We start from the raw sequence: 23,332 nt of genomic DNA on the forward strand, positions 1-23,332 counted from the left end.
AGCAGAAGACGTCCGGCGGGAGAGAGAATCCATGGCATCATGATGCTTTTTCATCTGATCAACCATATCCTCTACTTTTTCGCTGAAGAGATTATCCCCCCGGCAAGGAACATCCGCCATTCGCTGCTGGGTCTTCTGATCCAGGTCAGAGACATGCAGCCATGAGAGTCTGCACATCACTATACCTTGAGCAACTACTCGTGATGGTACATCAAAAGTGTCGTAAGACCCCCTGGCCAGGAATTTGCGACACGCCTTCTGCTGCCTGACCACCTGGTGAAAAGGTTCAGCAAGCTCCAGAGGAAGTGCTTTAACTAAACTAGACAGTTTCCTCATCGAGTTCCGTAAGTGAATGCTCGTGCAGAGCTGGTATGTTTGGATCTTGGCGGCGAGCATTGCAGCCTGATACGCTCTCCTCCCAAAAGAATCCAAGGTCCTAGACTCTCTGCCTGGGGGCGCCGAGGCATAGTCTCTAGTACTCTTGGCTCTTCTGAGAGCAGAGTCCACCACCATGGAATCGTGAGGAAGTTGGGCCTTCACCATTACAGGCTCTCCACGGACTCTGTACTGGGACTCGGACTTCTTGGGGACCACTGGATTAGAGAGAGGACAAGACCAATTCCGCATAATCACTTCCCTGAGTGTATTGTGCAGGGGGGGGGGGGCCATTGCAACCTCTGCAGGTGAAGGATAATCCAGGACCTTGAGCATCTCAGCCCTGGGCTCATCCACAACCTCCATAGAGAATGGAATGTCCTTAGACATTTCCCATACAAAGGATGAGAAAGTAAGACTCTCAGGTGGAGACATCCTTACTTCAATAGGCGGAGTGGGATCAGAGGGACGCCCACAGGACTCTTCCTCCGAAAAATACCTGGGGTCTTCCTCTTCTCCCCATGAGCGCTCCTCTTCGGTATTGGACGGAAGCTCCCTAAGAGCAGCCCGAACCTGAGCCTGCCTCGACTTTGAGGATCGACGACCTCATGGGGGATGTCGAGAATTCGACCCCTGCCTAGACTCTGGTGAAGATTCCTCCACCGACGTCGAGGGGGAGTCAACCTGGGGGGGCAACCGGCTCCGGTACCGCAAGCGGCACCGAGGGCGGGGACCTCCTCACAGGCGATGGCCCAGATGCCTCCTCTACAGTCGGTACGGGAGGCGCAAGCACCCCCGACACCAAGGCAGACTGATGAAGCAACCCTTCCAGAAGCCCTGGAAGAAGGGCCCGGAGGCGCTCATTGAGAGCTTCCATCGGAAAAGGCTGTGGGGCCGGTACAGGTGTCGGTGCCAGAATCTGTTGGGGCTCGAGAGTCTGTACCAGGCTGCCAAACAACTGACGCATCGGCACCTCTTGAATGGAGGGTGAGTGGTTCTCCCGGTGCTGACGCTTCTCGGGTGCTGAATCCCTCGGCTCCCCAGAGCTCTCGGTACCGTGGGAAGGAAATCGATGACGGTGCTTCTTCGCCTTCATTCCACGCCAGTCATTGATGCTCCTCGGTACCGACGAGGAGGATGTGGAATCCTCACACCTCCTCGGGGCTGGGACCGACGAAGATTGGTCCTGGGGGGCCTGCATAGCTGTAGGCCTCGAGACGGATGGAGACCCACTCGATGCCTCGCTGCTCCCCAGGTCGATGCGGTCCTTCGTCAGCCATTACCTGGTCTCTCGGTGTCACTGCTTCCCTCAATGTCGACGCCGCCGACCTCGGTACCGATGTTGATGCCGAAGGACCGGACTGATCAGAAAAAAGTCGTTCGCGCTGAGCCTCTCGAGCAACCTGGGTCCTTTTCTTCATTAACTTACACAGCTTACAAGCAGCTGGAAGATGATCGGGCCCAAGACACTGAAGGCACCATGTGTGGGGGTCGGTACCCGAAATGCAGCAAGTACAGCATTTGAAGCCGCTGGGCGTCTTCGATGACATGGACGGGAAAATAGCGTCCGCGAAATCAAACGGCTCGATTGTGCCAAATAAAAAGGCACAAAAAAAGGGGAAAAAACATGACTGAGCAGCCTAAGGGCGGCTGCAACGGAAAAAGAAAGGAAACAGGGAAGAAAAACTAAAAAACGGAAAAAGTAACTTTTTTATTTATTATTATTGTTTGAATTAGAAAGAAAAAAAGAAGAAAAAAGGGGGCGCATAAAAAACACGGTCTCCTGAGGCAAACGGAGAGCAGCACAGACAACTCTCCTCAAGCGTGGAAGAAAAAGAACTGAGAGCTGCACGTTTGCATTGTGGGCAGGAAGCCACATGCGCAGTGATCAGCCCGGGTGATGGAACGTTCCGGAAGATTCCAAAGCTTTGACGGTTTTTCCGGTCTCCTGGGGCCGTCGTGGACGATAACCCACAAGTAAAAATATTAGAGCCTGCTTGTTCTCAGAGAAGATTAAATTTCCAAAACTCAGAAGTAAAATTAAAAATCTAAACAGAAACAGGCACCTAAATAATCTGCCTTATGAACAAAATGAAGTAAATTGCACCCAACAGTACCAATGACCCATTGAAGTGGGGGTTAGTATGGCTACAATGAAACTTTAGGCAATAAGAGTGACAAACAGCGAGCAGGAACAGTTCTGGATGGTAAGTTATACATGTACAAGTTAACATTATTACCCTTCTTCCCCTCCCTGCTTAGAGTCTGTTAACTTAGAGCTTGTGTTTATATGTATTGTTCCCAGAGAATAAGTGCATATCATATGTAAAAATCAGTGTACCATGATTTATAAATAACGATTTGAACATAAAACATTCACAGTGAGTTCCTGATTGCGACATTAAAATTGTCTTTAAAACATTGAATGCATGATGTAAGAAAAAAATCCATTATAAAATATGTAGTATAATACTGGCTACTGATCAGCACTTTAGAGTAATTCTGATTTTTTTAAAACTTTGGCCTGAATAAAATTAAATAGCAGTAGTTTTAGTATAATGTTTTAAAGAGTACTTTGGCACCTATACTATATTGTCAATTGCTTTATCTTTCTTTCATAAGGCTTTACATGTCCTAAACACTAAAATAATATTGGAATTAAGTTTATGAAAGTAAATGTGATTTTGTTTTCCTCCAAGGCAGTGGCTATGTGTCAGTATTTGTTACCTCTAAATAGCTGTTGCATATTTTAAAGTTAATAAGCACAAATAGCTTCCCTGATATTTTTGTACAGTAACATCTGAAATCTGTGGTAAAAATGTACAACTTGTATGCACCACAGATGTCATATTACACTGACAAGATGACACAGTGCTTGAGATGTAGTGAAGATTAAAGTCTCAAAGCAGAGAGTGAGGAATTCTGGGTAATGAAACTTCCTGAGGCGATCCTGAAAACAGCAATACAGAGCATCCTGCACACTGTTAAGTGAAACAAAAAGAAAGCAAAACTCTTATGAACATAAATAGGAAAAAAAACAACTTTAAAAATAATCAAGAACTAAGAACGTTCCAGTGTCACAGCTCAAAAAGAATTTTAAAAATGTCATGCTTAATTTTCCAAATATTGCTCAGACACATCAAACCTAAATAGTATGCAATATTTTGAGAACTGGAGGTAAGAAAGCTTTAACTAAAAGTGTGTGGGGGGGGGGGGGGGGGGGGGGGCAGAACCCTAAAAATATTTTTTCCATTTAACAGCACTTTAACACCACAAGCTAACACAAGAAAAGCTAAAAACACTGCTTGAGGAATGGCCATTTACTGTTGGCATTAAGCATAGCTTACCCTTTTTAAATAACACAGTGAATTTGAAATACATTATTACAATACATGGATCAATTTACTATTCAAATTTTGTTAGTGTTCTCAATCTTATAATTTAGAAAACGTGGAATTGAGGTATACCTTGTTGAGGGAGGTTAAAGTAATGCTTGGAAGCCTCTTTACTATATCCCACAGATTACTTTTATGTTTATGTACATATAACAGCAGCACATTAAACATTCACAAGCTGTGTCATATTGGCATTACAATAGTCATTTTATATAAACACAACAGAAAATGCAATAAAAATTACCCTTTTTAAATCTGAAATGAAATGTTTTGATTAAAAAAAAATAGCAGTAGCTCATTTAAGGAATTAGTCTTTTCTGACAGATAATAAGAAATCTGATGTCAGTTTTCAAAACACTTGATTAGCCTAGTATAGGTCCTTGTTTCTTCATTTACACTAAGTTCTTTAAAATATTTTGCCACTTTTCCATTAGTCTTCTGTTCTTCAGGTACAGACATAGAATGAAATTTCTCCCACAGATCCATGTTGAAGACAGTGTCTTTAAAAGTGACATTCCACAAAGACCATTCCTGTTTCATGGCCAAAACTCAACAGTAACAGTAAGCAGTCTTGGCAGCCTAGCAGCTCTTTATTGGAGTCCTCATGGTGACTTAAGTCAGCATAAATAACCCTGTGCAACTATCATAGACTCGATTCTTTGGGAGGAAAGTCCACATTTGTTACCATGGTGACCACTGTCACAATGTCCTCTGTTGTTATAATATTGGTTAGTCTCTGCATCTGAATAATCCGTTCTGCTACACAGCCTGCTGATAATCTGGCTTCTGCATCATGATCCCAGCATTCTTCTATTGTCTCGCAGAGCACTACCATTCCCTAGTAGGAAAAACACATACTATTTTATTAAAATCAATTTGAACGAATTTTAAATATACATTTCAGCACTTGCAGAGATAGAGAGAAATTAGGTCTTACTTACTTGTTCTGAAAGGGTGTTATCCCTTCCTACCAGCAGGTAAAGGTAGAGAAAAAACTGAATTTTGTAAGTGACATCACCAGCATAAGCAGAAGTGCTCCTTGGAACAATCCAGTATGCATCTGCTGAAGCAGCAGAAGGTTCCTTTGTAACTCACCCATGCCCCATCAACCACTGCAGCTGCAATGATAAGCAAGCAAGACACCACAGAGTGGCAATTGCTACACTGCATAAACCAGGATATAGCCATATCATGGGTACCTATATGGCTGTCAATCAAAAAATGAATTTCTCTTTTTTTTTTTTTTTTTTTTAAGCACTGAAAAGGAAGCACAGAGAACACCCAGAACCCTGGGCTGAGGTCTTCCAAGGGCAGGACTTCAGAAAAGTATCGCTGACTAAAGAAAAGAAAATCATCAAGTAAGATATTTCTCCTTTCTTAGCATCAGCTCACTGTTACGAACTAATGGGATATACCGAAGCAGATCTATTGGGCAGGGAAAGACAAGGCCCCCCCCCACACAAAAAATAGCAGCTCTGCCAAAGTCCAAGTGGGCTCTGGCCAGCACGTCCAATCTGTAGTGCTTAGCAAACTAATGAAGCAACAGCAAAGTCACCACCCTGCAGCTCTCCTCGGGATACTGCCCGGGCCTCCGCCCAGGAAACAGTCTGAGCCCTAGTAGACTGCACTTGAGTCCCTGAGACATTGGATGATTCTTGTTGATGTAAGTGGACTCAATAGCTGCCATAATTCTTCTGAGGGCATGGAAAAGTACTAAGAAGTGGCCTGAGACAAAAGTTCGACTCCTGGAGGTACTTGAGCAGCATCGTGTGGATGTCCAGCTTATGAAACCTCTGGCCCTCCAGCGATGACCCCATGCACCACCATGGAGGGCAAACTTCCTGATTCACATGGAATGGAGATACCATCTTTGGAAGAATGGACTGTACCATGGCGCAAGCACACACAATCCTTCAAGGAGGAGAAATAGGGATCCCGACACAACAGGGCCTGTAATTCAGAAACCCTCCTAGCGGAGGTGATGGCTACCAAAAACACCACCATGAGGTTTAGATCCTTGCTGGAAGCCAAGGAAGAATCTTAAAGGGAGCCTTGGACAGCACCCAGAGGATCAGAATGAGGCCCCAAGAAGGGGGGCACAGATGCGCCACCCCCTTCAGAAACTGAACTACCTCTCAAAGCAAAGCCATAGAGATACCCTTACCCTTCTCCTGAAAGCTGGACAATGCAACCATCTGGACCCTACAAGGAGCTCAAGGCCAGCCCCCTGCTGCAGAAAACCCAAAACATAGGGGACCTGCACTTCTCTAATCATTGCATCTCAATGGCCAGATCATAAGCCTAAAAGGATATGGATCTTCCATCTCTACCAACCCTCGCCGGAGCGGACTATGACCCCTACGTAGCAGATGCAGATCCTCCACCAGCGGATGCCAGAGATCTGCATATCAAGGTATGCAAAGCCAATCTGACACCACCAGCAAGACCAAACGAGGATGATGTGCAACCCTATGCAACAAGCGACCAATGAGAGACCATGGAGGAAAAATGGAGGGGGGGGGGGGGGGTCCACTACCGGCCAAGGTACCAAGGTAGCTATCCTGCGAGAGGCCTGATCCCTGCAGTGACTGAAAAGTGCTCCACCTTCACAATGACTCTGGACGTCATCAAGTTGAACTGAGGAGGAACTCAGCAGTCTACAAGGAACAGGAAGGCCTGAAGCCCTAGCCCCCATTTTCCCAGATGCAGGAAAGAGCAAATGAAGAAAGTCTGCCTGCATAATGTCATTGCCTACAATATGGACCGCTGAGAGCATGCATACGAGTCTTTGCCCACTGACTGGGACTCTCCACCTCCAGACTCCTGGTTCTGCTCTGTTTGTTGATGTACGCCACCGCCATGGCATGGTCCAACAGCACTCTGATCACTTTCCCTTCCAAAAGTGGCTGAAACTCCTGCAGAACCAGACGGGCCACCCTGGGCTCCAGGCGTTTCATAGACCAGGCGCCTCCTAGGTACCCTGTGTCACACACCCAAGCACTGCTTGAAGCTGCTGGGAGTCCTCGTTGACATGGGTGGGAAAATAGCGTCCGCAAAATCAAACGGCTGGATGGTGCCACTTAAAAAGGCACAAAAACAGGGGGAAAAAAAGGTGGCCGCAACAAAAAAGAAAGGAAAGTTTGAAAAAATGAGAAAAATCTAAAAGTTAAGGGAAAAAACTACTTTTTTAAAATTTCGAAGTAACTAATCGAAAAAGAAAGAAAAGGACGCGATACACGTGAAAAAACGATCTCCTGGGCAACACAGACGAGGAGTAGCGAAAAACACCACTCCTTCGCAGTCATGGAGAAAAAGAAACTGAGGGAAGCGCGCAGGTGTTGCCGGCGGGAAGTCACTTGCGCATGTGCAGTGCGTTTGTCGCTGCGTGCGCCGCTCCCAAACTTTCTAAAACTTTGTTGTTAGACTTCCGGTCTTCTGGGCCGTCGTGGACAATGACCCATCAGTGATGATATCCAGCCTGATTGTCCTCGGAGAAAAATGTATCTATTTTAGCTGAAGGAGGGGAAGAGGACAGCATATGTATAATGCTCACTGAGAGAAAGGCAGACAGACTGAATGAGCCACATTTACACACTATAAACTAATCTATTACCCCTGCTCAGCTGCTGGATCTGAAGGCCGCACAGCATGTGCCATCAGCATGTCCTACTCCATGGCAGACGCACGCTGGCCGCCCGATTACCCCGGCCTACAATGGTCCGTGGCTCCAGCATCTCTGCTGTTCATGGCTCTCTGGGTGCGCCTAGCGGGAAATTCCCTAATTACTACTTTACAACATCATTAGCCCCTGGCAAAGGACATGAAGCTAGCCAGGCAAATTGCATTAAACTTTTTTTTTTGTATATATATGCTGCTGAAGTGAGCACTTTTGGAAAGCTTGAGAGCTGCAGACAGAACATGTGGGGAAAATACACCCAAACAGGGTGAACAAGCAAGAGGGGTGAGGAGATGGGGACCCGCATCCCTTGGGCAAGACCCTGAAGAGCCAAAGCCTCACACAGAGGCACTAAGAAGTGTGATTGGGGGCTGCAGAGCCATACTCTGAGCTCAATCAGGTACGGTCCTGAGACTGTGACCTGGAGTGGCCATTAGGCTCAACCACACTGTGCGACTGGGCCAGCACAGTGGGGAGCTAGGCCAGGGATAGGAGTATCACCAGCACAACCTACCACTTGCTGAAGGTACAGAAAAATACTGGATTATTCTAGGGATCACCTCTGCTTGTGCTGGCACTGGCAAAATTCAGTTTTTTCTATATCCACCTGCTGGTAGGAAGAAATAACATCCATTGGTTCAGAACAGTGGAGCCAATGCTAAGAAATCTACTTTAAATAGTTAGAATACATTTCTAAAAACTTCAATAGCCAAAACACATTCTGTAGAAATATATTTTTAGCTGTTTTTGTTAGTGAAACATATCCCTATATGAATTCTATTATAATTATAAAACCCTTTGGTTTTAGATGTATTCTCAATGTATAACTTCAATACGTACTGCATGTTTCTGCCAACATTCTCTTAAAATAGGCCTTTTTTTTTTATGTACTACAACTTCCTGCATGTCTTCAAGGGATGGATGTTGTCCAACTTCTTCTTCAAATGGTAACATATATTCATCCACTGGACCTGCACACACATGAACCATAATATAGTCAATTGTTTATTTTAAAAAACCTTTTCCACTACTTCATCTGTTGCATACTTCAATTAACCACAGTCTTTCAAAAATGTTGCCATCCTATTTATAAATGTTAAAAATAAGATAAAATATTTTGGATTGAAGTAGTTTTAAAGGAAGTGGAAGAAACAGAGAATGAACTGTTTCAAAATAAAATGTACTGTAAAAGCAGACATCAAAACGTATTAAGATACAACTACCTAGAACATGACAGCACAAAATGATAGGGTCTATCTAGTCTGCCCATCCTTATGTAACTATTCAACTCTACAATTCCTTTTCTCTCCCTCAGAGATGCTTGGTGCGTGTTCCATGCTTTACTGAATTCAGATACTGTCCTTGCTTCCTCCTTCACCCTTCCATGTATCCACCACCCTTTTTGTAAAGAAATATTTCCTTAGATTACTCCTGAGTTTATTTATTTTATTTTTTGTTACATTTGTACCCCGCGCTTTCCCACTCATGGCAGGCTCAATTCACTTTCACCCTCATCCTATGACCACCCCCCCCCCCCCCCGAATTCCTGAGCCTCCTTTTTACTGAAAGAGGTCTGCCTCCTGTCTTGTGCATTTAAATCTTAGTATTTAAATCTCTCTCATTATATTTCCCAATTCCACTTTTCCTCTAGGTCATGCGTATTTAGATATTACAAGTTTGTCTCAATATACTTTACAATTAACACCGCCAAAAAATTTAGTAACTGTCCCTTTCTGGGCCAACTCCATGTAGTTTATATCCTTTTGAAGGTGTTGTCTCAAACTGTGTGCAATACTCTGAATGAGATCTCAGCAGAAATGTATATACAGGCAATCTCACCTATTTTCCTACTGCCCATTCCTCCCCCTATAAACCTTGCATCTTTCTTGCTGTTGCCATCACTTATCTGTCTGGTCATCTTAAGATCATTAAGTATGACCACCCTCAGATCCAACTCTTCTTTTGTGCAGAGAACGTCGTTCCCCCTCCCCTTTACAGAATTATGGATTCTTGCAACACAAATGAATGACCCTGAATTTTTCGGCATTAAATCTTTTTTCGTCAAAAAGAAACTGAAGGCACGCTCACATTGCGGGCAGGAAGCCGTTAGCGCATGCGGTGTGTGTGTGGCCCGCGCGACGCAGCGTTCTACAAGTCTCTCTCTTTTTGCTTGGCAAAAATTTTCCCCGGCACGGACGATGACCCAGTTGTGAGTATAATACAGCCTGCTTGTCTTCGGAGAATTTTCTCCTTCACTACTTCTCAACACCCCCCAATGGTTTCCAGCATCTCTTTCCTTCTCCCATGATCTTCAGCATCTCTCTCCTTACTTCCACCTCCCCCCAAGGAGGTGTCCAGCATCCGACCTCTTTTACTCAGGGCAGCGAAGCTACAATCAGCAATACAGAAGACACAACGTGGCTGGCTGGCACGGGGCCTTGAGCATCCACACACGCTGAACGCTTGCTGGCTCTTGCCCCCTCTAAATTTCCTGTTTTGGATGGGGTATAAGCTGGCAGGCCTTGAGCATGTGTTGATGCTCAAGGCCCTGCGCTGGTCAGCTGAAGTGTATCTTCTGTAATGCTGACTGCAATGTTGCTGCCCCAGGGGAAGGATGGTAAAACTAAACATTTTGTGGTAGAGGGAAATAAGGAAAAGTTTGGTGTTGCCACGGCACCTGAGGCTCCCCCATTCTGAGGCCTATGCAGTAGCAGTTTGTAACTATTTGCACTCAGAGACAGTGCCAGGAACACAGTCCTCTGCATCAAGACGGCAGTACCTGTTAAACCATCTTACAGACAAATTTGGGGGTTGCTGTATGCTTAGACCTGGGCAACTGTGCCAAAAGCATTTGTGCTTTATGTCAAAACGTTTCAGTCAAGACTACAACTAAGCCAGACTATTTATGACACTGCCCATTCACAACAGGCCTCTTGAAGCCACTGTGTGAAGTAACAGATATAATATCAGCAGAGAACCTGCTGGACTACACAGTTAGCAAATCTTTGCACTAAGGAGCTTCTAGGCACTGTTTTCTGAACAACTAAAAGCCTTTTCTCACTCTTGTAGTGGTTTTGGAAACAACTGAGTGTTTGCAAGCTCGTGGATATGTTCACAGTGCTTCCTGCTAGAGAATGACACGGGGACGGGGGCAGATCCTGTGGGGCCTTTGTGCCTGTGTCACTTTCTACTCTGAAGCCTGTTAATGAACTGGACTGTTATTTATGTTTGATTGATGTAGATGACAATATTTTTATTTGTTGGAAAAACAAGCAAACATGCTGGCCACAGCTAGCAAAATTTGCATGGGGGATCCTGTACATCCTGCTACCAGCACACTTTCTAACAAGACGACATCTATTGCAGGAGGGACTGTGGAAGACAGGAGAGCTACACTGAATCCTGAGGTTCTTGATGACTTCTTATTCATCCACAGATTAAAAAATCGTAACAGTGCTTCATAAGGCATATTTCTCCCATCTATGGCATATCTCTCCCGTCTAGGGCATACAGAATGGGTTGTATTTTGTACCCATGGACATTTTAACAGGGTGGATTAGGATTCCTTGGGGTAGTAGAAGTCAGCTATTGTTGGTGTTGGAAGGGGAGAGGATGGTGGTGGTGGTAGGGTTTATTATAGTTGTTTATTCTTACTATTGTATTGTTTATAATTTATACACAACAGTTGCACAGCTTATTGTTCCTTTTTATACTTTAATAAAAAGATTTAAATATAAAATCATAATTGTTCGAGGTTTCTGTAGATAAGAAAAGAGCCCACGGGGCAGGGGCAGAACCTGCGGGGATTGGGCAGGGATGGAGACAGAACCCACAGGGACGGGGACAAATTTTATCCCTGTGTCATTCTCTAATTCCCGCCTTCCAGTCAACGGTCTGAACTGGTTGCTGAAGTTCACAAATTTTTCTTCCACAAAAGCTGGGCAAGTCTGGAAACATGGCTTTGTTTGCATCATGGTCACCCAGTTTTGAAAATGAACAAAGGAAGAAAAAACATTTTGGACAAAATAAATGAAAAAGATGATAAAGTCAAAATAATTGGAAGGAAGAGCTTCAAAAATAGTCATAAGGCTTTTTTTTTTGTCCACATGGTACAGCAGGAAAAAACAACTGAGGGCACTATACATAAACTGGATTATCTTTCCTTAATGTTTGAATTAACAGCACTTAAGATTGGCCAACTTACAAAATTTCATAAAATCTGGGACTGTTATCGAACACGGAGATCCAACCCACAAAATCAAAAGTGATCCTGTTTATATGGATTATATTCCCCTGGAGTATTATTGCAAACTACTGTTTTGACAGAGATTCTGTTGGGGACTTTAGAGGCGGGGTTAGGGGGGATTTGGGGATTTATCTTTCGTATCTATTGATATTTAGCTTTTATTGGATGTATTATTATTGGTAAACTTCAATAAAATTTTTTGGACCACAAAAAAACAAAACTGAGGGCACTGATGAAATTGCTGTAAGGTACTTGTGACCTGGATTGGCCACTGTTAGCAACAGGATACTGGGCTTGATGGACCTTTGGTGTGTCCCAGTATGGCACTTTTTATGTTCTTATGAGGAGGGCCATATGCATGCTTCAGAACTTTACACTAGCTCTGAGTTCTGGAAGAACTGTTCTTTCCTGGCGCCATCTGATGACATCAAAACTTGTGTGCCTGATTCAATCCTGCTTGCCAACAGAAAATGTATTTCTTTACAGAAAAGGTAGTGGAACTCCAATGGAGAAGGAGGAACTGCAGAGCTGAGTAGTTCATATGACATGAATGGTCATGCTAGACAGAATATGATGGCAGAAACAGACCATATGGCCTAGGTTTCTGTGCATTCAAAGTATTTTGTTTAAATTTGTTATCTAAAAAGTAATTTAGCACTTTAAGATAATGTATCAAAGTTATTTTGATATACTTTGAATTATCACTGTGTTTCACATGAATAATGGAAAATATATTCTGCTTACCATCTGAGGCAGTGCATCGTGATGCCAGCTCCCACAAAACCAATCCCATGGCATACATATCTATTCTCAAAAATGCATCCCTTTGGAAGTTTATGGCACCTTCTAATACCTCTGGAGCCATGTATCTTCGAGTACCAACCTTAAAAAGACCACAAGGTATTAGTTATTTCAGACGTGACCATAGCTATATATATGAGACACTCACTAGTCAATCATGCTACTATTTCCCAAACTGAATTAGCAGCATGAAATTGAATGCTAGGCACGACAAACTTTAAGGTAACTTTTTAAGAATGAGTCTCATGAAGTATAAAACAAAATGTGGGTGCCACAAATGAAAATTAAAGTAACAGTTTGTTCCGTTTAGGCAGTTTGAAAGCTATCTTTACTATACTTTGTAGAAAATCTTTTGTATACTATGTGCTATTATTAGAGGCATACTATTAACAAGATGGATGTTTTCTAACAGGTGTACAAGTATCCTTGTCTAACTCAGCCTTATAAGGGAGTCTCAAACTATTTCAAGTATTTATTATTACAGAGTTGAGCTTTGCCACTCAGAAAAAAAAAGACGGTGATAGGATTACTTTCCTGCCTCCAGTCTAAGAATAATGATAGCATATTTGAACCTCCAATCACAGCTTGCCTCTTATTCTCTAGTTCAAACAGCAGTGATATCACTCAAAATTAAAGGGAAAACATCATGAAATTTCCAATTTTTACCATTGGCCAGTATGATCATATAGACTGTCAATTTACATATAAACGTAAGATATGCCACATTATGTTGGGCCAGACAAGAAGTTCCTCAAGCTCAATGTCCCGTCACCAACAGTGGCAAATTTGAGTCACTAAGAAGTATCTGGCAGATCCCAGAGATGAGATCTATTCCTTGTTGCTTATTCCAGAGATGCATACCTGAGTCTACCTGGCTAATAATTAAGAACTTCTCCAAAAACTTATTCAATCCCCTTTTTAACCTAGCTATATGAGATGTCTTGACCATATCTTCTCACAACAAATTTGACAGCTTGATTTATATGCGGAGTGAAAAAAATGTGTTCACTCATGTGTTTGTTTCATAGAGAGTTCCTTAGACTTACTACTACTCAGAAGAGTAAATTACCATTCTCTTCTTGTATGTTCCACTCCACTCATAAAGGGGGTGAGGGGTGGGGTGGGATTTGATATACCACCTTTCTGTGTTTTCTTTTTTTTGGAACTACATTTAAAGCATTTTACATAGTATATACAGGTACTTATTTGTACCTGGGGCAATGGAGGGTTAAATAACTTGCCTAGAATCATAAACAACTGCAGTGGGAATTGAACCCAGTTCCCCAGGATCAAAATCCGCTGTACTAACCACTAGGCTACTCCACCACTGTTATATTTCCTGTCAGTCATTTCTTCTCCAGACCAACTGAAGAAAGCTGCAAAAAAGCCCTAACATGTTTAGTCTGCCTTCATTTGGAACCATTTCATCTTCTGTCATTTTTGTTGCCTTTCTTCGAACTCTTCTAGTTCCTTTTTTTTTTTGAGACTAGTACCTTAGTGAAATTTCTTTCCATGTGTTTATGTTTATTCAGGTTTCATAAAAATCACTCTTTTTACACTGCAAATCAGAGTGATATACAATCCAAATATTAAAAGAAAGGAACGCCATAAAATACGCTCATTCCAGATGCAGAGAAAATAGTACAGTACATAACATTAAAAAAGGTATCTTGCTGCCTACCCTGCCAATCACAGATAACCCCCCGAAGAATGGACATCCATGTAAGGCCACGGAAAATAGATGTGTTTTCAAAGCAGTTTTAAAGTTGATAAAAGATTATTTTGATTGTAGTGAAAGAGGCAAATTATTCCATAGGAAGGGTGCCAAGAAATAAAAGGTGCTCTTCCTTGTAGTTTCCCAATGGGCTTGAACGGGGCTGGGAAGGATAAGTCTATGATTGTTTATTGAGCGTAACAGTCGGGCAGGAGAATAGGGAATGGTCAGCCTGATCAAGTAATCCGGGGACCAGTGTGGAGTGGATCCACGGAACCTTAGCAGAGATTAGGTGGTAATGCCGGTAACTGGGAAGCAAAACCAGTGCTGGGCAGACTTCTACGGTCTACGCCCTGATCATGACTGAATAGCTATGGTAAATTTTAAGTGGTTCCAAAGTTAGCTTCAGAACTTAGTACAAGAACAGTGCTGAGCAGACTTCTGTCTGTGCCACGAGAATGGCAAGGACAAATCAAACTTGGGTATAAAGTATCACATACCATGTAAAATGAGTTTATCTTGTTGGGCTGACTGGATGGACCGTACAGGTAACATAGTAAATGACGGCAGATAAAGATCTGCCATAATTTACTATGTTACTATGAGTGCTAGGGTCAGAATTTTTTTTTTTGGGGGGGGGGGGGGGGGGCATGGTGACATGCTGCGGTGTTCTGGAGGGTTTGAAGTCTTTTCAGTTTGAAGTTGGGGATTCCTGCGTATACTACATTACAGTACTCAAGATGTGAACTAATAAATGCATGAAATAATGTATGCAAAGATTAAAAAAAAAAAAAAGCAAAGAAGCTCCTAACCACTCTAATTCTTTAAAGGGAGCAAAAACTGAGTTTAGAGTCAAGGATGACACCAAGATATCTGAATTGATCGACCGGTTGTATTGGCAGACCAAATAGTATAGGAGTAATTGCAGGAGGAGTAGAAAGGCCAGAAATCCAACGGGCTGTAGTCTTTTGGGGGTTAAGAATCAAGTGATGAGTCTTTAAACATGAAGCAACTTGATCTAGGCATAGCTGAAGCAGTGAAATATTTGGATTACCTAAGGTAGTAAAATGGACAAAGAAAATATCATCTGCGTATAAATAAGCACTTATACCTGAAGACTGGATTAACGATGCAAGAGGGCTAGATTGCAGTGAGGATGAGACAACAGAGTAAAGGGGGAGGGGGAAGAGAACGAAAAAGGTAACAGTCCTCTCCTTGATAGAGCCAGATTTCCACCAGAAACAAAAAATGCAAATTGAACTGGGAAAACCAGTCCAAGACAAGTGATGTCTGCTAACGTAGAGTGTGACAGTTCACCAGACTGGAAGAGTAAATGTCTAGGGGCTGAGTTGAACAGGACAAAACATACTGAAGCAATTTAGAGGAAGTTTAAAGTGGTCCCAGATTTAGAGTCTGGGGAGCATGGTTAGGGCGGTAACCATAGAACACTGGAATGGAGAATGCGAGCACCACAAGGAGAGTGGCCTTGTAAGGGTGAATGAAAATAAAAGCCAGACAACAGGAAGAGTGACCCAATAAAAGATGTGCCGATAAATCCCCAACATCTTGCCCCCTCGTCACTCGCCTAAGGAGCCCATCCTGTTCCTTATGTGAACTTTCGGTGTGTGTCCATAGCACGTGCTACCACCGCGCGAACCCCACAGAAAGTTATTTAAATAGGCACTTTAGAGTCACAATCCAGTGATGCGGTAGGAGACGTGATCCAACAGGGAGTCTGGAAATAGTATGACGAAGTATGCTAGAGATAAACATTAAAACAGTTGGCAGCAATGCCCTGGCATTGATACCATGCTAACAACGCTCGAGTACAAATCAAGAGGCAATAACCAGGGATATCAATGGTTGGATCCCCGTCACTTAAAGGCTGATGCAATGCAATAGATATGCTTGAGAAAGCATGGTCCTCACTGCAGGGATGCCTGGGAGGAAGACTGGCAGCATCATGCATGGGATTAGAACCAATGCTGATATTTCCTCACCTTCACTCAGCGCCATACTCCCTCAATGCTGGTACTGATGTAGCAGAATTCTTTGCATACATTAGCAAACTTCAGCAATGGTTCGTCTTGATGGCCTCTATCAATGCTTAACCACACAGGGGATCAATATTTCCTTGATGTCAATGTATTCCCAGTGCCAACTCAACAGAGACAGAGAAAGTACCTGTATATAATATGTAGACTGTGTTGGTTGCACCATAGAAAGGCTATATATCAAATGCATGTCCCATATCCATATATGTCCCTGATGCACTTCGATTTTTTCAAGTCTGATGCAAATATTTATATTTATCTTTTCACTGAGGATATTGTGATCCAAGGTAGATCAGGCACAATTTGTGGATGTCTCTGACAGATACTATTCTGCCACACTGTGTATACTACCACTGCTGGGGGGGTTTCTGCTGCTGGTGCATTGGTAGAAAAATAGCCACCCCAAAATCAAGGGCTTGATGTTAACAATTCTGACTCATGCCACGACCATGTAAAAAATTAAAGAAACTGTGAAAATGACTGCAAAACCTAACTAGGGTATTTCTAAATGGGAAGAGAAATGAAAAAAGTGGCCTCAACATGCAAACAACTGAATTTTAAACAAACTGTCATACATTTATGAACTGCTGAAAAAAAAATGCTCCATAGAAAACAATTAACAGAAGTATCCCTGTGAGGAACTCTTACACATGCACCAAGATATGAAGCCACAGAGCTTTGTTTAATTTTTTCTATCCAGACTCCATCTGATGACACCATCCATGTGTGCTGGCAATGGTATCTTACTTATTTTCATAGAATAATGGAATATCCCAGAGATATGCTTTGGGACCAATAATATAACATTTACATAAATGATCTGGAAAACAGGGCAATAAGAATAGTGATCAGCTTTGCGGAAAACAAATTATTCAAAGTTATTAAAAATCAAACGGACTGTAAAAAAATTGCAGAAGGACTATGTCAGGGTGGGCTAGTACACTTCTAAATGCAAAAGAAAAGTTACATGGACAACTGAGGCCCAGATATTAAAATAATCCTAAATAAAAGTACACAATGCTAGATTCTATATCATTAACCACCATTCAGGAAACAGATCCTAAGAGTTACCATAGACAATATATTCAGATCCTAAGCTCAAGGTGCAGAAATGGTTAAGGAGAAATTAGATCATACCTAACAATTTTCTTTCCATTAGTCCTTCCTACTATTCCAGAACCTGCGAGACAGTTCAGTCTATCAACCAGCAGATGGAGATAGAGAACTGAAAACTGAGCTGAGATATATCTCTTTGCATCCAGTTCATCTCCTCAGTATTTACATAGACAAGCAGTAAGGAGAATAAAAACAACAACCTTAAACATAGAACATGACAGCAGATAAGGGCCAAATGGCCCATCCATTCTACCCATCCTCAGTAACCACTAACTCTTCAGTGTCTAACTCTTCCTTGCCACATGCCTATTTCATGCTTTCTTACATTTTGACACAGTCCTCGTCTCCACGCCAAGAGGCCATTCCACGCATACACCACCCTTTCAGTGAAACAGTATTTTCTTAGATTCCTCCTAAGTCTATTTCCTTTTAACTTCATCGTTATGTCCCCTCATTCCAGAGTTTTCCTTCATTTGAAAAAGGCTCACCTCCTGTATATTGATGCCACTGAGGTATTCAAAAGTCTCTATCATATCCCCTCTCTCTCGCCTCTCTTCCAGCAAATACATGTGGAAGTTCCTAAGCCTGTCCCTACATGTTTTATGACAGATACCACTTACTAATTTTGTAGCCACCCTCTGGACCGACTCCATCCTGTTTATATCTTTTTGCAAGTGTGGTCTCCAGAATTGTATGCAGTACTCTAAATGGGGCCTCACCAGAGACTTATACAAGGGCACTATCACCTTTTTTTTTCCTGTTGGTCATCCCTCTCCTTATGCACCCAAGCATCTTTCTGACTTTGGCCGTCACCTTTTCTACCGGATCGGCCACCTTAAGTTCATCAAACACAATCACTCCCAAGTTCTGCTCTTCTTTTGTACACAGGAGCAACTTACCCCCTATAATATACCGTTCCCTTGGATTCTTGTACCCCAAGTGCATAACAACTTGTTAACCTAACATTAACTAGAAGTAGGTAAGTACATACGAATGCCATATTGGGACAGAACAAAGGTCCATCAAGCCCAGCATCCTACTTCCAACAGTGGCTAATCCAGGTCACAAGTAACTGGTAAGATCCCAAAATATTACAATACATTTTATGCTGCTTATCCTAGAAATAAGCAGTGGATTTTCCCCAAGTCCATTTTAATAATGGCTTATAAACTTTTCTTTTAGGAATATATTTTTTAAACCCTAAGCTAATGTCACGTTCGTGAGTCCTTGTGCCGGACGGAGCACAGAGGCGAGGAACTCGAACCTGGGCTCTGCTGGGCAGCTGAGCAACCCCGAGGCTTCACCTGTGGTGACCGCCGTTCCCCAAGGGTTGAGCCCTCAGGTGTGGGCGGCCGACAGGACTTCCGGATGCAGGCAGGGGTCAGAGACAGGCCGCAGGCAGAGAGGAATCCGGGTTCAGGCAGTGGTCAGAGACAGGCCGCAGGCAGAGAGGAATCCGGGTTCAGGCAGTGGTCAGAGACAGGCCGCAGGCAGAGAGGAATCCGGGTTCAGGCAGTGGTCAGAGACAGGCCGCAGGCAGAGAGGAATCCGGGTTCAGGCAGTGGTCAGAGACAGGCCGCAGGCAGAGAGGAATCCGGGTTCAGGCAGTGGTCAGAGACAGGCAGCAGGCAGAGAGTAATCCGGGTTCAGGCAGTGGTCAGATACAGGCAGTAGGGCAGAGAGTAATCCGGGTTCAGGCAGTGGTCAGATACAGGCAGTAGGGCAGAGAGTAATCCGGGTTCAGGCAGTGGTCAGATACAGGCAGTAGGGCAGAGAGTAATCCAGGTTCAGGCAGTGGTCAGATACAGGCAGTAGGGCAGAGAGTAATCCAGGTTCAGGCAGTGGTCAGATACAGGCAGTAGGGCAGAGAGTAATCCGGGTTCAGGCAGTGGTCAGCAACGAAAGTAAGAAGAGAAACACACAAGAGCACAAAGCAAAACCTGCCAAAGTAGAAGCCGAAGCAGAGAAGTGGAGAGAAGATGCGCCTGAAATAGCCCCCACCATCAGGAGCCAAGGAATCGGCTGGGACGGAGAGCCTCCCATTGGCTGGTCTGCCGGAGGAGTCTGGCAGCGAGCTCTAATCCTGCCGAGGCAGGAGGCGGGGCAAAAACAGCCACACTCCGGGGCCGCACAGGCCAGCCGACAGCAGGGCATGCAGTAAGACTGACCCCGGATGCAAACCCCGCGCCCTGGACAGGGCCGGGGCAACCTTTGGAGCACCGGCTCTGCCAAGATGGCTGGCGCTCCACTCCTGATGGCCAGGCCACGCTCGGAGCACCGGGCCCGCCAAGACGGCTAGTGATCCATCCTGCGGGAGCACCCCACCAGCGAGGAGCAAGACAGTCAGCGCTCCCCACAGTGGGAGCACCCCTCAGCGAGGAGGTGAAAAGCGTGAGAGTACCCTCCCCGGAAGACCCCCCCCCCCTCTGTCCCGGTCCGGGTTTAGAGGGATAGCGGGTATGGAATTCTTCGACCAGTTCTGGTGCATGGACATTACTAGCTGGTTCCCAGGAATTGTCCTCCGGACCAAAGTGTTTCCAAGAAATCAAATAAGAGAGTCACCCCCTCTGATGTTTCGAGTCCAAAATGCCTTCCAGTTCAAACTCAGGATCAGGTTCGGTCTCAGGAGTGACGTTCTTTTTTGACTTAGGATGCCATTTTAATGATACGAATGGTTTCAGTAAGGATAGATGAAAGGCATTATGAATTCAGAGATTGCTAGGCAGTTGGAGGCGATAGGTGACTGTCCCTTCTCGAGATTGAATAGGAAATGGGCCAATGAAGCGAGGAGCAAATTTAAGAGAGGGCAACCTGAGCCTCAGGTATTAGTGCTGAGCCACACTCTCTGTCCTGGTTGAAAGATTGGAGCAGTTTCGCTCCATGGATAAATCCTTCTTATCTGTTCCCTTCTCCACTACTGCCAACTCCAGACTTCGCGCCTTCTGTCTCGCTGCACCCTACGCCTGGAATAAACTTCCTGAGCCCCTAAGTCTTGCCCCATCCTTGGCCACCTTTAAATCTAGACAAAGCCCACCTCTAACATTGCTTTTGACTCGTAACCACTTGTAACCACTTGCCTCCACCTACCCTCCTCTCCTCCTTCCTGTACACAATTGATTTGATTACTTTATTTTTTTGTCTATTAGATTGTAAGCTCTTTGAGCAGGGACTGTCTTTCTTCTATGTTTGTGCAGCGCTGCGTACGCCTTGTAGCGCTATAGAAATGCTAAATAGTAGTAGTAGTCAGCTTGCCACAGATGATGCAGGACCTTGCTCCAGGTTTCTTCGTAAGGGTGTACTGGAGCTGCGGAGAGGCTTGATTAATCGGAATCGGAGGAGGTAGACGAGGATGACGTCCATATATAGTGAAGAATGTGGAGGTCTGGGAAGCGGAGTGGTGACTATTATTGTAGGCAAACTATGCCCAGGGAAGTAATAGTGACCAATCATCCTGGTGACTGTTAGAAAACATCCGTAGAAATGTATTGCGCGTTTGATTGGTCCTTTCTGCTATCCCATTAGTTTGGGGATGGTAGGCAGAGGAGAAGTGTGTAGTGACGCCAAAGGTGGAGCATCGAGCCCTCCAAAACTTAGATATGAATTGAGACCCTCGGTCACTGATAATTCATAGGGATAGTCCATGCAACCGAAATACATGTTGAATGAAGTTGAAGGCCAGCATAGCAGCAGATGGCAGAGACTTCAAAGGGACAAAATGAGCCATACGTGAAAATCGGTCTACAACAACCCAGATGACACTGTGACCCTGAGAGAGTGGGATCAGTGATAAAGTCCATAGAGACCTCCTGCCATGGCTGTTGAGGAACAGGCAAGGGTTGCAGACAGCCCCAAGGTTTGCCAGGAGAGGACTTGTTCCGGGCACAGATGGGACAGGAAGAAACAAAATGTAGGATGTCCTGCGCCATACGTGGCCACCAATAGTACAGGGAGATGAGATGGAAGGACTTCCGGAATCCGAAATGACCGGCAAAGGTAGACGAATGTCCCCACTGGAGAACCTTTTTCCTGGACCGAGGGGGAATGGAGGTCTTCAGGGAGGTCGAGACTATAATGGTGGAAGGAACACAAGTTAGGTTTTACATCAGGTAGGGCTCTTCGGGTTCCTATATTGAAAGCCCATGAAAGAGCATCTGCTTGCACATTCTTTTCCGCGGGGCGGAAAACCAGACGGAAATCAAACCTAGCAAAGAAGAGAGACCAGCGGGTCTAACCTTGGGTTCAGTCTTTTAGCCTTCTGTAGATAGAGGAGGTTCTTATGGTCAGTAATCACGGTAATCGGATGCGAGGCTCCCTCCAGCAGGTACCGCCACTCCTGGAAGGCCAGTTTTAAAGCTAATAACTCCCAGTCTCCAATGGTATAATTGCGTTTGGCTGGGGAGGATTTCCAAAAGAAGAAAAAACAAGGGTGCCGTTTGCCAGAGGGTGTGGTCTGAGATAACACTGCCCCGGCACCCAGTGAAGAGGCATCAACTTCCACGATGAAGGGCTTCGCTATATCTGGGCTGCGGAGAACTGGTGCAGACAAAATGGCTTCCTTCAATGTAGAGAAGGCCCGTTGGGCCTCGGGAGACCAATTCTTTAAATCAGCCCCCTTTCTAGTAAGGGCGGGTCAGAGGTACAGTGATCAGAGAGTAGCGCTGGATGAATTGTCGATAATAATTGGCGAATCCCAGGAAACGTTGCAAGGCCCGGGGTCCCTGGGGTACCTGCCAATCTCGGATTGCTTGGAGTTTCACGGGATCCATCTGGAGCCCTCCAGAGGAGACAATGTACCCCAGAAAAGGAATTACCTGCTGATGAAATGCACATTTCTCCAATTTCGTGAAGAGGCGATGGTCCCAAAGCCGTTGAAGAACGATGCATACATGATGGGTATGGTCTCGAAAAAACCAAAATATCATCTAGGTACACAATGACAGACGAGTACAGGAGATCCTGAAAGATAAAGTTAATGAAGTCTTGGAAGATTGCTGGGGCATTACAGAGGCCAAAAGACATTAAAAGGTACTCAAAGTGGCCCTCATGGGTGTTGAACGCAGTCTTCCACTCATCTCCCTGGCGGATACGGATCAAATTGTAGACTCCCCGAAGATCTAACTTGGCAAAAATTACTGCCCCTTGCAGGCGATCAAATAACTTCGGAAGCGGGTACTGGTTCTTGATAGTGATGTCATTCAGGCCCCAATAGTCAATGCAGGGTCGCAAAGAACCGTCCTCTTTTGTCACAAAGAAAAAACAGGCTCCCACTGGGGAAGAAGATGGCCGGATGAAACCCTTCCAGAAATTCTCATGAATGTACATGCACAAGGTCTTGGATTCTTCCCGGGAGAGGGTGTACAATCGGCCCCTGGGAGGCGTCTTGCCCAGAAGCAAGTCGATAGGACAGTCAAAAGGGCGATGTGGGGGCAAAGATTCAGCCTCCTGGACATTGAAGACATTGAAGACGTCCTGGAAATCTTGGTACTCCGCGGGTAAACTGGCTTCGCAAGGACGAAGGGCTCCGGGGAGAGCTGCAATGGCTTTCAGAGGAGGCTAGACCGACATGAGGCGGGTGTGGAAACAGCGGGATCCCCAACTGCTGATCTCGCCGCTGCCCCAATTGATGCTGGATGCGTGGAGCCGCAACCAAGGCAGCCCCAAAATGACTGGATGGATAGCTTGAGGGAGTGCCAAGAGTTGAATCTCTTCCTGGTGCAAGACCCCGACTTGCATCTGCAAGGGAGGTGTGACCTGAGTGATGGGCTGAGGTAGGGTTGATCCCTGAATAGAGGTTACCTGCAGAGCAGGCTTACACGGAACAGAAGGTCTTCCCAATTGATCAATAATGGGAAAGTGGAGGGGGGGGTCTTTTTCACATCACTATATAATGGTCTTATGAGCTACAGCACAAGCATACAGACAGAACATCTGGAATACTTCTTAAAGAGAGAATAA

The 23,332-nt window shown here is 44.6% G+C and overlaps 1 protein-coding gene across 1 annotated transcript in view; it reads right to left on the bottom strand.

Annotated features, from left to right (window-relative positions):
• Window positions 1-3,680: 3,680 nt before the first annotated feature.
• ACVR2A (activin A receptor type 2A) overlaps window positions 3,681-23,332 on the bottom strand; it is a 172,220-nt gene continuing 152,568 nt past the window's right edge. Inside the window, exons 9-11 of the mRNA XM_030208861.1 lie at window positions 12,437-12,575; window positions 8,287-8,417; window positions 3,681-4,608 (exon numbers count right to left, since the gene is read on the bottom strand). Of these exons, the coding sequence (XP_030064721.1) occupies window positions 4,414-4,608; window positions 8,287-8,417; window positions 12,437-12,575 (465 nt within the window). The 3' untranslated portion in view covers window positions 3,681-4,413. The remainder of the gene's footprint in view (window positions 4,609-8,286; window positions 8,418-12,436; window positions 12,576-23,332) is intronic.

The sequence above is a fragment of the Microcaecilia unicolor genome, chromosome 7 (assembly GCF_901765095.1).
Source record: "Microcaecilia unicolor chromosome 7, aMicUni1.1, whole genome shotgun sequence".
NCBI classification, from domain to species: domain Eukaryota; kingdom Metazoa; phylum Chordata; class Amphibia; order Gymnophiona; family Siphonopidae; genus Microcaecilia; species Microcaecilia unicolor.